The following is a 16,261-nucleotide window of genomic DNA, read 5'->3' as shown; positions in this document are numbered from 1 at the left end:
ATCTATGTGAGGACAACACATGTTAGTGCACACAGAACACACTGAGCTCTGAATGCAACCAGAGAGCATCTGGAGGGGGTCAGGACCACAATAGCACAATTGAAACTCTACCCAACTCCAACACAACCTGCTAGCAGAAAACTACAAGAAATAGTTAGTACTGCTAGTACTGTGCACCATCTATGACCTTGCTTCCTATGGAACCTTGTTTGTTCATCCACCAGTTAGTGAAGTGCTTGTTTGACCCTGACATGTTTCACAAAGTCTTTTTTACAACTGTGTTGAACGTCATCACTTTTAATGTAGCTGTTACCTACCTAGGGACTACGGATGTAAGTTAGCATTCATGCTAACTCAGACATGTTTAAATCTTTCATGTTGCACTGGTCGTCATTGGTGTGCTTTCTCCATATTAAACAAACATATACATACATTTGCTTATTGGGATCACATGATTAATACAAATGGCATGTGGATCAGATGTAATCATCCAGGTACACAAATCATGCTGGTGTACAGGTGGCCATTGTTCACTGCACAAGTGAAGCTCTAAACTGCTGGATCCTACATTTTCCCATTATGCCACAAACAGGATATTTTCACCAGTCTTCACTGACTACCTGCTTCATAACCATGTCTGTGAAACTCCACACGCCAATTGTTTGAGACAGACTTTGTCATGTGGAGTTTGGATATCAAATTAAAATGATCTCCTTCAGAGGCTCAGAGGAGATTAAAAAGATATTTTATGGACTGAGAATTACATCTGTACTGAGTTCTAAACAGTGGAATGCGTCTTTAAATTCAATATTCCTCCATTTTCATTTCATGTCCCGTCTTCATATTTATAACTTATAAAGCACTTTGTATCACTGATTTGAAAAGTCATATATATATCTGAATATGATAAATATTTTTTACAAAGTAAACAAAAGAAATGATAACCTTCGTTGAATTGTGTTGCTGTATTTCCATTATTTCAAAAGGTTATATCACTTTGAGAGTTTTTATACACTTAGAGTCCAGAGACTGTTGTTCTGTCTTTACACTGTGTGCTGAAGGAACACGTGGATTGTATTTCAAGAAGTGAGTTGATTTGTTTGTGTTTGTTTGTTTGGCATCTCTTTGGATGGAATGGCTCTACTAGAAAGGATGCATCAAATAAAAATGATTAGTATCCTGGTAGGTTCAAATTTCTTTGCATTGCGAACACGTTATTAAAAGATTGAAATAGAATCGAATGGTAACACAGGTCTCTGCCTGTACCCTGTACCCATGGATCATAGATAGCACATGATTATACAACATGCTTGTTGCTCATCACAGGCATCACCAGGAGGGGATATTGTGCTTGTAAAGGCTGTTTTTACATTTTGTCTGCAGCATCTTAAGTGAGAAGCAAGTGTGTGCTGCTTGTAGAGGGAAACATCATGACTCCATCCCCATGACCGGTGTTTCTCCCATCTCTTCTCACATCATATGATTGAATAAAGAAAACCATCAGGTTCAGTATTGCCATTGTTGTGGCATTGGCTTAGATTTCAGTCAATGTGCCGAAGACTCTCTGCACACATTGGTCCTCACGATAAACTGATTGTCATTTTCATACAGGCTAAGTTTGATTATGTGCAAAGTTTGTGATGAAGCCTCCAGTGGACCTGCTGGATGCATTGCAAAAGTTTCTCTTCATGGTTTTTTTTGTGTGGGAGGATCTGAATCAGTCTTCTTACACCCGAGTGACCATCAAGACCTCTGGTCACCTGGAAAGTGGCAGTCAGGATCCTGGGTGGCCACCATAGACCTGGTTGTTAGAGTGAAGGGAGAGAAAAACGAGTGGAATTATAATCTATCTCCACTCACACCTTTTATAAGGGAACAATTTTACAGGATTTCAGAATGTGTTCATTTATTTTCTCGCTGAGAATCAGAAGAAAAGTCCCCCTCTCCAAAAACCACTCTAATGTAAATATCTAGCTGGAGCCTATAGCCATTTAGCTTAGCATAAAGACTAGAAACAACTAGCCTAGAGTATTCAAAAGGCTGGGGCAAAGCTTAGAGTACAGATGTAGAAAAAGAGAAAGAGTGTCTGTCAAACTGTAGTAGTTTTTCTATTGTGTTGCATGTAAACATATATTTTAGAGCACATTTAGGCTTTTTGGTGTATATTATTATGGACAGAGGAAGAAAGGCTTGGATGACATTTCAGCACAATGGAGGACAGACACACAGAGACTCTGCAAAGTTGGCATTGATTCATGACTCATGTTTTGGCATTGGCTTTGGCCCACAGTAGCCTATGTTCCATTTTTATATACAATATATTTTTTATTGATCAATAAATACAAATATCAGGCGATCCCATTTGAATTCCATGTGAATATGGAATCAGGGTTGGGATCCCAAGGTTGGGAAAGCCCGCTCTATGCCCCAATCGGAAAATGTGTAGTACAGCTTTAAAAGAGCCTATTGTTTCCTTAACGTCTGTTTGACTTCCTAATGAGGGCTTGATGCAGAACTGTGTCCAAGTTTTTTAAGGTCTTCATGACCATGCCATGGAAATTAGGCACTTAAATTGTTTAAAAAAGAACCTTGTTTTCTCTGATTCAATGACTTAGATTTTGAGTTGCTGGTAGGCGGATTTTGTTACCTTTGGGCGGAGTGAGGCTAAGCTACCTAGCTACAGATTTAGGTTACTATCATGATATCTAATGAATGTTCTAACTCTCCTCTCATCAACAAGGTGAAAATATACATTTAAAATGTTTTCCTTTAAATCTTAATTCTCAGTTTTCTTTGAAAAGAAAAAGATGACACACAGAAATCCAATACTCTGCCACTCTGAAAGAATAGCACCTCTCAACACTTTCTCGGCCAATGATTCTTCTTTAACAGAGTGAAACATTAAGCGTCATAAGAACGTTTTCTTTTCTCTATAACTTGAGCTGAAAAAGGCAACTTGCCAAACAGAATCTCAGGTCTCATAAACAGTCTAGTTAAACAGTTTTACGCTTATAAAGCAGGATTAGATGTCCATTGTCCTCATGTACTCATATGTGTTTAAAAAAGAGTCTGGTGTAAAAAATAGCACAGTCACAGGAAACTTAATGAATAAATACTTCTGTATAAGTGAGTTTCCAAGGGACTACTTAGTTTCTCTTGCATCTAGAAGGTGACAGATTTTCAAGGATAGCAAATTTTGTCTCTCTTGAGTTCATTTCAGCGTAAATACGGAACACACTCAGCCTCTTCTCCTGCGTCACAATGCAGCCCACATGGTGCATTCACGACGCTCAGCCCTGCAGAATTACTGTGATGCCGCCGGTGACTCACACAGTCAAGGTTTTCTAATGATGAATACGTCCTGCGGTCTAAAATCAAGCTTTCATGCTAAATAATATTCACTTTCGGTGTTGAGGACTTGCTATTCCTTCACAGAGACAAGCGTGATTAACCTCCGTACATGAATTAAAGCGTAATCCAGCTCGGAATTATTAGGATTATTCAATCCTCCCCCCCCCCCCCTTAGACGTGTGCAGTAAATGGTGAAATGTTACTGCAGATGTGACAGACATGTTCTTTAGAGAGATGGGATCAGGTGAAGTGTATGACAGCTGCAAACTTTTTCCCCTGCACTGGCTTTGGCAAATGCTTTGGATGTGATGCAGGAATGATGCAAACTGTTTTAGGACATGACTGGTTTAGCAAATAGGGATGATAAAAGACGTAGACACAGGCACAAACCTGGTCTGTGAGGATTCGAGGCTTAATATCAGGAATGGCACCCCCTCTCAGCTCATCTTCCACAGCCATGAGTCTGACAACAGGGAAATACAAACAAACAAACCGGTTGACAAAAATAGAATCATGAAGCCGGTGTTCTTTTCAAAATTTAATGTAGGATTATGTGGCCATATGATGATATTAAGGTCTTGACATGTTTCTGGGTACGCTCAGCTATCCTCAGAGCTTCCTGAAGCTGAATGTGAACTTCCTTCAGAACTGCTGAGGCCGTTCAAATTCAGCTGTTCAGATACAGAACTTGTGAAATGAGTGTGTGCAGGATTTGAAAGTGTGCACCCATCTGCTGGGTTTTGTGTTCAGAGACTGACAGTTTTCACTTAACCAAAGGAGGCTCTTTATCAAATATAAAAAACGTGGCCTCTATAAACTCCAGTTATAGAAAATGTTGGCTTTTAAAAGAAGAGTTAAGTGACTTGCTCTACTTGGTCTACATTGGTTGGGACTCCCAATTTGCCCCATGAAACATGTCCATCCTGTTGCAGCAGCTCAATAACAATAATCCTGGCTTAATCTTTTTGCTCTTTGAGTCAAGTTTTTCAAATATGTTACAACAAATCCCCTTAAATTTGAAACTTACCCTCGTGAACTTTTTCAAGTTCGTGAATTTGAATGAGTCTCACTTAAAGGAATAGTTCCACATTTCAGGAAATATGCTCATTTGCTTGGTCTCTGGGAGTTGGATAGGAAGACTAATTCCATTTCTTTTTTCCATGTAAAAATACCCAATGGAGTTTTCCCCCCACTATGGGTGCTTAATAAGTGCGTCCCTTGTCCTATTGTTTTGATTATTGAACTACTTGCGTTGGCACAATGGCCATATTCAGTGAACATTGAGTACAACATAGTCGCACAATGATTTCTGAAAACCTGCAAAAGAAAATGCCAAATAAAGTGCCTCCATCCTCTACTGCTATGATGATAACAGTAGATGCATTAAATCAACAGCTTTTATATCTGATTCTCAAGTCCAATGAAGTCAAACTGTTCTAGAAGAAGGCACAACAATTGAAATATGTAATAAACTTCTCTTGCATCATACTTTTACATTTGAAGATAACCTATGAGGAGGTGCACCAAATCATGGCCATGTATAAGCTAAGTTAACATGATACATATCACTATGCTAACTGTGCTTCTTTTTTGCTCATGTTAGCATAAACAGCATCAGCACCCATACAGCTCAGTAATCAGAATATCACATCCTGTTTGCTTCAGTCAGACAGAAACAGAAATGTCCAATCAGTGGTTCCAGAGGGGGGTTTAATCAGTTTAAAAGTGGAAGCAGCCAGGCAACCTGTTTATACTTTTCTTCCATATCTTATGCTAAGCTATGCTAATTTTCTATTCCACAGCATATACTGAATATGAGGATGGAATTATCACTTACTCAACTCTTAGGGAGACAGTAAATAAGCATATAACCACAAACATCTCCCTATTTCTTTAAAGAATGGATACATATGACATCATGCGAGTTGTTTTCTGTATTTTACAGTCTAAAAGTGAATTTCCTAAAGACAAGAGGGACAGCTGTGTCCGAGCAGTTAGACAAAAGACTGATTTCAAGATTTCTAGAAAATAACTAAAACACCTCATTCAATTACTGCGTCTGAATTTTCCTGCCATAATGTTGCATCACTAGAAGTCAAACATTTACTTTCACTGCAGCAAACACTACTTTACAAGCTGCAGATTGTTTTCATGTAGTGAATATGAAATGCCTAACCCAGCTGTGTGTAGAGCATACATTTGAATAATATTGTGGATTTCTATTTTAAATTAGGTTAGTAGCAACTTTTGTGTGAAAGGTTTGATGAAGTAGAAAAAGCAGTGATTGTGCACAGCCTCATTTCTGACAGCTCCGGTTGGAGCCGAAACTAATCACCTGTTGATGATGCCTTTGATTTGGGAGTCCTTCTCCACTTGCTGCTGCTTCAGGCGCCGCTCGCTGTCTTCCAGCCGGTTCTGATACTGCAGCAGGATCTTGCTCGTCTGCTGTTCCTGTGACACAAGCCTGTGCTCGTACTCTTCAAGCTTACGATGAGACATCTTCAGCCGCTCCTTCAACGAATGGATCTCATCTTCGTACTCTTTTACCTACAATAAAAAAAAAACAAAGTCACGTCACCTGTGCTGTCACACTGAAGTTCAGACAAAATGTTTCTGGAGTGATGAGGGATTTTAAATGATACAGACACCGCTCTGTTGTGCAGCTCCAAGCAGCAAGTGAAATAATTGTGTAGAGGAAGTGTGGTAGGCTTCAATGTGTGCAATCAACGCTTTCCATGCTCTGCATTAAGATGTGTGTTTCTAATATAGACAGGAGCGTAGGAGTTGTACATGATAGCAAAAGCACCACAGAAGAGAGGAGGCTGACACAGTGAAGAACGGTTATTGTTCTCATGTGCGTTCATCTGCTTAACCTAGCTTTACATGTACCATATCAGCAGTTAATAAACATATAGACATCTGAATTTCTGCATGGATGAGTCAGCAGCTTATAGCTTCAGCGTATGTTTATGATTAATAAACTTGTTTCCTGCAATCAGAGCCAGTATGTGTGTTCTTCCCTTATGTCATGAATGCAGCCATGTTTTACTTGATCATATCTGTTCCTGTTATTTATTTATGTGGCATCATGCAGACTAATCAACAACGACCTTTAACTGCATCCGTGCAAATGTGCATATGGCTAATCTGCGGCTGTACCCCACGTGATGTGTTTTCACATGACAAGTTGATATGGCTTTGCAAGCTTAAAATGTTTCAGCATGAAAAATATGAAGGAAACGTTGGATTTTAAGATTTGTGGTTTTAATATGTGATGAAGCTTTGCAGATAAACTGTCTGACATGAGACATCAGTTCTTTTGTTGCAGGCTACACTAACATGTGCTAACTTCAGCTGCTCTGAGATAGTGAGTGTTTGTTTCTCTCTTCCCTCATGTGAATTCCTTTTGTTTGAAGCTGTGTATGCCTGTATGTTGTGCACTCTAACGTGAAGCATTTCTAATTTCATTGTGCAATTGAAGAACAATAAAGGCTTTCTCTGTCTTCTACTCTTTCTATTGCTAAATGACATAAGCTGAGACCCTTATTCTAGTATGTGTTGTAAAAAGAAGTGGGTAGTAAGAAATAAAATGTGCTGACCCTCTCCAGTCTAGACTCATCCATGCTCTTTGAATACTCCTTCAGCTGGCCCTCTCGGTCCGGCCGCAGGCTCTCGATGTCAGCAGAGAGATGGGGCATGTTGGACACCCAGGCCACTGTCCGCTCATTGAGGGCTGATGTGTTCAATGTTGACTGGGAACCCTGAAAAAAAAAACACATGGATCAGTCAAGCTTGAAATGTATTCCTTCATATTAAGAATTCAAATAAAACATTTTTATACAGTTTTGGGGAAAGCATGGTATCTACATTGACCTGTTTATTGCCTGGTTTGAGCAAATGCTGCTGCGGCGGCTGCAGCTGTGCCTGAGACTTCTTGGTACTTTTGGTTGGTGTGTCTGTCGACACCTCTGCAGCCGCTGATGGGCCCTGGTTCTCTTTGGCTGAGCTCGTCTGGTACGGGAGCCCAGGAGCTGGACTGTCAGTGACAGATAGCTGTGCGTCCTGTTGCTGCTGCTGCTGCTGCTGCTGCTGCTGCTGCTGCTGCTGCTGCTGCTGCTGTTGTTGCTGCAGCTGCTGCTGCTGCTGCTGCAGCTGCTGTTGAAGCTGCTGTTGCAGCTGCTGCTGCTGTTGTTGCTGTTGCGAAGGCTGCTGAGTGGTGCGCTGTTTAGGCTGACTGCCACTGAAGTTGGTGTCAGAGGAGTCGAGGAGGAGGTTCCTGCTCTGCGGGCGAACCTTCGGAGGAGTGGCAGTGGCTGGAGTGTTGATGGAGCGCTGTGACTTGAGGTGTTGTTGGCGGACAGGATGAACTGTAGTGGGCGGTGTGGCCAAAGAGGCGGGGGTACCCGTGCCGGTGGCTGTCTGCGCGGCAACTCCCATCATATGCTGCTGCTGGAGGGACTCCTGAGAGGAGAGAAAGTAAAGTGGTGAAGTGACAGAGAAAATGAAAATTGTCGAGTAAATTAAATTAATAAAAAGGAAAGACAAAGTCTTGTGCAGAATTTAAAAAATACATAAATTTAATACAAACAATTAAACGCTCCCTAGAGATGACATTTCTGAAAAATGTAATGTAAAAAAAGAAAAATGGATAGGAGGAGACGATGAAGGGACAAGCAAGATCAGATAGATAGATAGATAGATAGATAGATAGATAGATACTGTAGATGGATAGATGGATAGAATCCATCTGCATTAATAATCAGCAGACTTGTGATGTTTGTTCCATTGAAGCCCACGCAGCCGGACAGAAATAGCTCCAGAATACATGACTGTTTAATTAAACGCGTTACTTTTACAAGGACATGCTGTAGTAAAGTTCTGCAGCCTCTGAGTACTCCATCAGGTCAAAGCCAGGCCATTGTCTCATTAAAACGTGTTCTAAGAACTACAAGAATCCTACTGATGAGACTTCATCAAGCAAGTGACAGTTTAATTAAAGTCTAAAATGTACATTTTAAAGTTATCTCATTAAAATTTGCTTCAAAGCAGGTGGTGATCACAGAGTCTTTCACAAACATCTTTGTCAAGGAGTTCTGAGATCAGATTTTCAGCTTTGTTTAAATAAGGACACGCAGCATGATTGATGTCAAAAGCTCGACACAGTCCAGTCAATAATCCTGCTTCAGTGTGTAAACCAAGTATCCCTTCCATTTCCAATTTCTTCTGATCAAATAGAGAACCATTTTGTAACCTGACAACCAGTCTTAATCTTGAAAAAAACCTGAAGTGCCAGCAGGTAACGAGTGGATCGGAATTCAGTGATTGAGGCAGAGACAGTTTTTGGATGTTCAGCTGTGGTGTGAAAAATCACACTAAGAATAACTGACAGGACTCTCAAATGTGCCAGTCAGTTTGAACCCGGCTCTTTAAAGAACACTGAACAAATGAGAAGCTGGCTGTGACTTCCCTCATCATTCTCTCTCTTGTAGTGATCAAACTGTGTTTTTATGACATTTGACTGATTACTAAAATAAAAGTGAAGAAGAAGAACGAGGAGATCTACTTGTACGTGTGACATTGAATAAGTCCAAGGGAGTTTAGAGGCATACTTTCAGTTTCTAGAAATACATTTGAGTTAAACACCAAGTTTGAGCCGTTCCATAAAGAGATTTTTTTTGTCAATGTAAGATCCAGATTTTTTTTTCTGTATCTATGCTTCTCTTGAATACTAACTTGACTTACATCAGTATTTCTTCTCAAACTCATCAGCCAGGTAGACATTTTAAGCAGTTTAAAGATAAGTTGACACATTAGTCTGTCCTAAACCAAATCTAAGGTCATAATTACAACAAAACATTTAGACGCAGGAGTTACTTTACTTAAGTTCTAAATGGTTCATTCAGCCTGATGTCGTCTGCTTTTATTGGGGTGCAAAGACCTGCTAAGATTTTGCAGATGAATCCACTGAGGCATGAATAAACTACAAAGTTTTATAATTTTACATCACTATAGAAAAACCATAGCAACCAGGTGAAAGAAATGCAGGCAGCACTCTACCAATCAGATATTTTCAAGCCCTTTCGGCCAAACCAAGCCAGTTTCTGTACTGTTGGAAAGTATTACCACCCTGAGAGAATCATTTCTGGGGGGCAAAAATAAAAGTCCCTGAACGTAAATTTGACCTCGGCCAGTTGGAAAAAGTTTATTGCAGGGACTGTGATTTATTTATTCACCTGCCCTGTTAAGGCTTTTTAAAAAGTATTAAAGCTCAGAGAGGGAGAATCTAGACGGGCATGGCATTCAAACTGCATCAAAAAACATAATTTAATTACAAAATGTATATTTCCAGGTTCCTCATAGGCCAAGGATACTAGCAATCAATAAAAAAGCTTAAGATATAAACTTAGTTCCACATTTATTAGGCACACCCAGTTATATGTAGTACTAATGGATAGAAAAGTCCTGTTCACCTGCTGATGTTCTACAAATAGAGATGGTTTGGTGTTACAAATTCAGGTCTGAAATCTGTGATGAGTGTTTCACCTCTTTGACATTATACTGCAGATTCCCAAAGAAGATAGGAAGGGCATCTACACATAAAATAACAGATTCTAAACAGCTCAAGTGCGAGAGTCACCTGTGCAGATAAAATGGTAAGAAAAAAGTTTGCAGCACAGATCTCGTTATCAACTGCAAGTATTGTTAATATGTTGTTAATTTATTTATTTCATTTTATTTCATTTTATTTCATTTTATTTCATTTTATTTCATTTTATTTTATTTTATTTGTTTCCTGTCAAAGCGTCTTTGAGTATTTAGAAATACAAAATACTATATAAATCAAATTTTTTATTATTATTATAATTTAAATCTTTTAAGCACAGAAAAGTTATTTTGGTAACAGTAATCCGTCTCTGTAACATTTTAAATGTGCAGATGAGTGAGAGCTTCCTACCTGAACCTGCAGAGACAGCTGGTGCCATGCAAAGTCGTTGTTCTGATTCTGCCTGGTGAAGTCATCGCTGTAGCTGTGTGAGTGAACAATGCTGGGCTGCACCAGACTGCTCTGCGACCGCAGGCCCGACAAGTCCTCGCTGCGGGAGAAGGCGTTGTTGCCAAAGGCCGGCTGGTAGTCGTGGTGGCCGTTCTCGGGCTCGGGGGCGAGGAGCAGAGGAGGAGGGTGAGGCTGAGACTGAGCCGGGGAGTTCTGGGCGGCCAGATGGAACAGCGGGTTTTGGAAAGACAGCGGGAAGTTCATGGCCGCTGCCGCCTGCTGCTGCTGTTGGGAGATGGATTCTGTGGGACCCCCTATGTGGCCCATCTGGCTCAGCCTCAAGCCGGAGCCAGCCGAGCCCGCTGGCATGTGCCCCCCCATACGCAGAGGGCCACAGAGGTTCCCAAAGCTGTGGCCCAGGCCGGCGATGGAAGCCTGAGAGGAAGTGAGCATGTCTCCCACAGAGTTCAGGTTGGAAATGCTGTTCATGCGGGAGTCCTGAAGGTCCATCATGGACACACTTTTATTCACGCTGTGGACCTGAGAGACACAAGATTAACAAAGTTACTTCATTAAGGACATTGATCATGACTAAGAGAATACACATGACTCTTCTCTAAATCTTTGTGCCTTTTTTACAAGTGGAATCAAAATGATTAAGGCCGCCAAATGCATTCATAAAGTAATTCCAAACCAGTGTTTTATTTAGGATTTGTAATTAGGTTATTCCATTAAGCTTATCTTCCATGGTTTAGTGTTCAAATCATTGTTTTTTTTATATCCAGATGTAAACAAGGAAACAGAAGCAGAATTAAATCAAAGTTTTACATGACTTCTTTACTTCAATACCTTTGGATCAGGCTCAGTGATGTCGGAGCTGCTCGTGCAGTAGGCGGGGCTGGATCGAGCCAGCGGTGGGCGGGTCACATAGAACACTTCCCTCGATGAGCGGAGGTCCCGTTCCGCTTGACGCCTCATGTTCAGGTTGGATGAGAGAGATTCTACAGCTGAGACTCCAGTGGTCGGTGATGGCAGGCGTGATATGTCTATTGAGCTGCAGAATACACAACAGAAAAGAGACATTACAAACTTGAAACAATGTCTCATAGATATAATGTACTTGTCTATATTTTACAATGTGTATGGGCAATATGGAGTGTAACAAAAATGTATTTTTATAGCTTTATAAGAACAGTGAACAGTGGAGATTTATCAGAAAAGGAGGGGAGAGAAAAAGAGATAAGATGCTTCTAAGGACCCTGACCAAACCGACACCAGGTACAGTGTGGATGGACTTTAAACTGCAATATCAGAATGAATGCAAAGACGCCATGGGAGAAATTTGCCATGCTTTCAGTCTAAGCACACCTCAGTATGCTGCGACCAGTAAAAGGTGATGTGTTGGCTTTGAGCATGTAATGTAGACCTATAGAATATGGCAATAATAAGAGAATACTGTTTACTGTGTTGTCCATGAAAAAGTCTGGAAGGGCAGTACAGCATTTCTTGACAACATTACCTTACAGAATGATAAGAGATGAAATAAAGGATGGGGAGTGGAAAGATTTTTCTTTTTGATGGGAGAGAGCAGCGATGCAGTCTGGAAAAACTGATATGTCTTTCAAACCATGACTGCATTCTGAATGATTGATGAGCTGCTGGGTTTGATAAAAAAAAAAAAAAAATGTCTTTGTAGGTGGGGGTGATAAGGTGCATCATGCAGAACACATATCATGTGGAACTGCATTCACGCACCCAGTGGAGAGCAGTTCAATCAAAAGATGAATTTAAAGAGAGGCCAGAAATGATGGAGCAGAATTCAACAAAGATTAGAGAACAACCTCTTTTTATATCTATTTTTTGTATTATTTTAGGACCCCTACCACTGATTCTACATTATTTTAGCTATTTGCAGTTTTCTCTTCATAATGAAGCTCGTAAGAATACCACAGAATCCTGCACACTGTCAGTCATTTTTACTCTCATCCACCGAGTTTTTGATCCTTTTCCACCTGTCTTCAGAATATTTCCAAGGACTACAAAGGCTTTATTATGTAATTGTTGCATTATGAAACAAAAGGAAAAACCCAGCTAGAGAAGGGCCCGTCTCCATCCTGTCAGTCACTCTTAGCCTGATACCTCTGGGCTTTGAGCCATGAGGATAGACAGCTGTGTTAAAGGATTGAATCATTGACCATTCTCATAAGAATTTACAGACATTTGATGTTTACCACTTTTTACACTTAAGTCTTTGTCTTTCATAAACACATTTACTCATGCAGATTTGGTAACAAACAGGCTGGTGTTTGGTAGGAGGGACTTCGAGCATGAAACATAAATAGCAGCAGCAGAGTCCTCTGATAATACCTCCTCTGTTTTTGCCTTCCTTAAAGAGTTCTTATTCAGACTATTAGGCTGTAATGAGAGCATATCTTGTCTCTTGACAATAGCAGAGAGTGGAAATGTATTAAAGCACAGAGCAAAGGGGTTTTGGTAAGGGAGTCTGGGAACAGATGGTGCTAGTAATTACTGATTGATAAAATACTTAAAAAGCCTGAAGAGGTGCATTAGCGTTAGCATTAAGGGCTCTTAGAAATACACCAGGGCTTTGTTTTCACCCCCCAAATTCTCACTTAGTGTAAGATGTTTTTATGTGTCATCACTGATTACACCTTTAGTGAAAGTCTTCAAAAATAATCCTCTTTGTATACGCAAAAGTAAAGTGAAGCTGTTGTTGAAATGCTTAGTGTAGAAGTGACAACAAAATACAAAGCAAAGGAAAAGTATTGGGACTATACCTGTTCAAGTCCCGCATCATAAGGCTTTGGAAGTCGGAGGACATGAGACGATTGAAAGATGGCCGTGAGAAGAGTCGGTCCTTCGGTCGCTCCGGCTGGTGATTTGTAGGCATGTGCAGCTGCGGGTTCCTCAGGGCGACGCTGATGTCATTCAGCAGCCGTGGTAGGGGTCCAAGTTTCAGTATAGCATCCTACAACGAGGAAAGGGTTTCAATATAAAAGGGAATCGTAAGCTTCCTTTCCCAACCTTTTCAGAACCGGCTGACATTTTAATACCAGTGGGCCTCATTCACAATTCAAAAGAAATTTGATCTGAAAACCCACTCACGCACTTTTATTAGAAGATTCTGACATTCACCAACGTTTTCTTATCTGGGATTTGTTCTCAGCTAAGAAGAAAATCTAAAAACACCCCAGAGCACTCTTATGCACATTTGAGTGCTGATATGAATACCATATATTATAGTTTTTTTCTAAATTTGGCACTTTTATATTGTGCAAGACTAGTCTTTTTACATGATTAAAAACGTGGTTCACTTTTATATTTAATTATGAATAGAAATTCAGTATATAGGTAAGAATTTTAGCTGCACAGCGGTGCATTGGTAAGCACTGTTTCCTCTCAGTGAGGAGGTTCCTGGTTCGAGCCTTTCTGTGTGGAGTTTACATGTTCTTACAAAAATATCAAACAGCACACACATCCAGAAAAAGTTGAGTACTGGCCTGGGTGCTGGACAAAAAACATAACCAAAGACAGAGAAAGACTAAGTCTGCACACCAGAAGCTTCTCAAATTAATATTAAATGGGAATTATCAGCACATGTAACGTTTCTCCCTTCATCAGTAAGATATGATGGTTGGATGGATGGTAAGAATGTTTTGATAAAACAGTGATTCCCATCAATAAAAACCAACCTTTTACCTACATACGGGTATTTAAATAAGACATCTGTGACATGATCCATCCTAAGCTTCAGCTTTTAAAATGTTTTTGTCAAATCGTATTGATTTTGATAAATATGATATTTCAGTGTCTTTCTTACGTATCCAGTTATTTTTAACTTTTTTTTCACTGGTGAAGATTCTTTATGATGGCAGCGTGATGAGCATAGTTTTCTGATGACAGCACTGTCTGAATTAGTGATATAATCTGATGTATCTTTTTTAAAGTGCATATTATGTATCCACTACTGTCGCTACTAAATATCATGAACTTTAATCAGCCTGTTTGGGTTTCGTTTGGAGTGGCACTTCATCCACTTTAAAACCACTTCAGTATTTTTAACCTGAATCTTTTAATTCAGGCATTCCCGTCGTCTCTCTACTTCTCGCTTCGATCCGGTGCAAATTCTGTGCGAGTGGTGTGTGCCCTGCAGTCTCATGCCCTTACATGGGCATAAAGGTGTGTTTCTCTGATTCTAATTTGGAAAAACAAGAGCAGCATCTAGTTAGGGCGAACATGGCATTTATGACCACAGGTGCAAACAATTCTACTGTTTCAGAACACGTCATGAATCAGACGTAGGTTTTATTTTTTAAGAACAAATTTAAGAAAACTCTGAAGAAGATGTCGATGAATGAGGTCATGTACAACTTGAGATACGGCATCAATCAAATAATTAGGGTAAAATAAAAGATGAAAGTGATCATCTCCTGTACTGATGACCTACTTTAGTTCAAAGTCATTATTCTATTGTTCCAGACTTGACAGGGGGGGCCGTAGTGAATGATGAATCACAGACAATGTGACTCTGCCAAGTTCAAGGTAATTACTGAACAAATAGCCTGTGATGGCTATGATCATAAATGTCATCTTATATTATCATTATTATGATAATAATGATCTGATCCAAACTGATGGATAGGTATCACAGCCGACCTTATTATGAAGACTGGATGTCTGCCAGATGACGCCAATTCCCCCCCTCCCATTATTTTCTAATAGGTTTCACCTTTCTGCTTCATTCATTAAGTCCTGAGCAGAACAAAGCATTGAAGGTACAGCTGATCATTACTGCTTTACAAGGATTTTAAGAAAGGGGGTTTGATCACAGCATTCGTGGTGAGCAAAACATTTTCTGAACTTTTTTATCAGTAGGTTGTTTAAAAAAGTTACATGGGAAAAAAGTTTGCTCCATGTTATTAATTTAAATTTCATGTGCGGATAGGGAGAGGTGGCACTGAGTGTTGCCAGATAATCTATTGTCTCTCTCTTCCGATTCTGATTACCATTTTGATTCAATGAAATGAAAATCTTTAACCTTATCTTACAGAATTAGTTTGGAGAAGTTGGACAAGTATCTCCAAACAAACCATTGCTGTGCATTTCTTCCCCCCCACTAAATGCCAGTGTTAAGTGCTGAGGGTTCAGCAGTAAACACTCTGAGCCCCAAGCGTTGAAAGCCTCAAGCTTTATACAGTATAATTCCCAAATTCATTCAGACAACAAAGAAAAGGTCTCTAATAAAATTAGCAATTTAACGGCACATGGTGTAACACATCTTTTAGCTCAACATAAAATATGTATCACTTTCATTATAATACTACTACAGCACAGTTCTAATGAATTCACTGTGCAAGCACTAGAGTTCAATATTTAAGTATTAATTCCAACAAAGTTTTAATGGAGTTCAAATAATATTAATCCTGAGCCTGACTGATAGAAAAGTTTCCCATTCTCCGACTCTGCACTCTTAACTTAGAGGAATCATATTGTATTACTAATGTGTTTTTTTTTTCCCACCTACCTTGCTAAGCTGGCCCATGACCTCCCACAGTAAGCTGTGCAGCATCGACAGCTCCCGGCCGAGGTCGATGTAGCCCTCAAACCCTCCGGCGTTTCCTCCGGTGTCCATGTTGGAAATCTCATAGAGAAACTGCTGCATGGAGTCCCACTCCATCTCCAGGAACTCATTCATGAAATACATGTACTCCTCCTTCGGTCCAAATCTGCAGAGGGCAGAAATGACAGGAACATGAAGGCAGAGAAGAAGATGGAAATGTACTGTAGAGTGCAGAGTGGGAGTGGGTAACGCTGAAAGGTAAAGAATTTCATATTGTCATGATGAAAAAGGCACATTAACAGTTTCCTCCACTCTTAAGGCGCTGCAAGTATTCA

General features: G+C 40.0%; 1 protein-coding gene across 1 annotated transcript in view; it reads right to left on the bottom strand.

The window, feature by feature from the left end:
* Window positions 1–581: 581 nt before the first annotated feature.
* The window catches only part of LOC132991300 (ras/Rap GTPase-activating protein SynGAP-like), a 36,887-nt gene continuing 21,207 nt past the window's right edge, over window positions 582–16,261 (bottom strand). The window contains exons 11-19 of the mRNA XM_061060017.1: window positions 15,891–16,092; window positions 13,144–13,334; window positions 11,195–11,399; window positions 10,307–10,885; window positions 7,225–7,812; window positions 6,951–7,112; window positions 5,687–5,898; window positions 3,742–3,814; window positions 582–1,801 (exon numbers count right to left, since the gene is read on the bottom strand). Coding sequence (XP_060916000.1) covers window positions 1,775–1,801; window positions 3,742–3,814; window positions 5,687–5,898; window positions 6,951–7,112; window positions 7,225–7,812; window positions 10,307–10,885; window positions 11,195–11,399; window positions 13,144–13,334; window positions 15,891–16,092 — 2,239 coding nt within the window. The 3' untranslated portion in view covers window positions 582–1,774. The remainder of the gene's footprint in view (window positions 1,802–3,741; window positions 3,815–5,686; window positions 5,899–6,950; window positions 7,113–7,224; window positions 7,813–10,306; window positions 10,886–11,194; window positions 11,400–13,143; window positions 13,335–15,890; window positions 16,093–16,261) is intronic.

Source organism: Labrus mixtus, chromosome 16, assembly GCF_963584025.1.
Source record: "Labrus mixtus chromosome 16, fLabMix1.1, whole genome shotgun sequence".
In the NCBI taxonomy this organism is placed as follows: Eukaryota; Metazoa; Chordata; class Actinopteri; order Labriformes; family Labridae; genus Labrus; species Labrus mixtus.
Note: the sequence above shows the minus strand (reverse complement) of the source record. Positions and strands in the feature narration are given on the sequence as shown.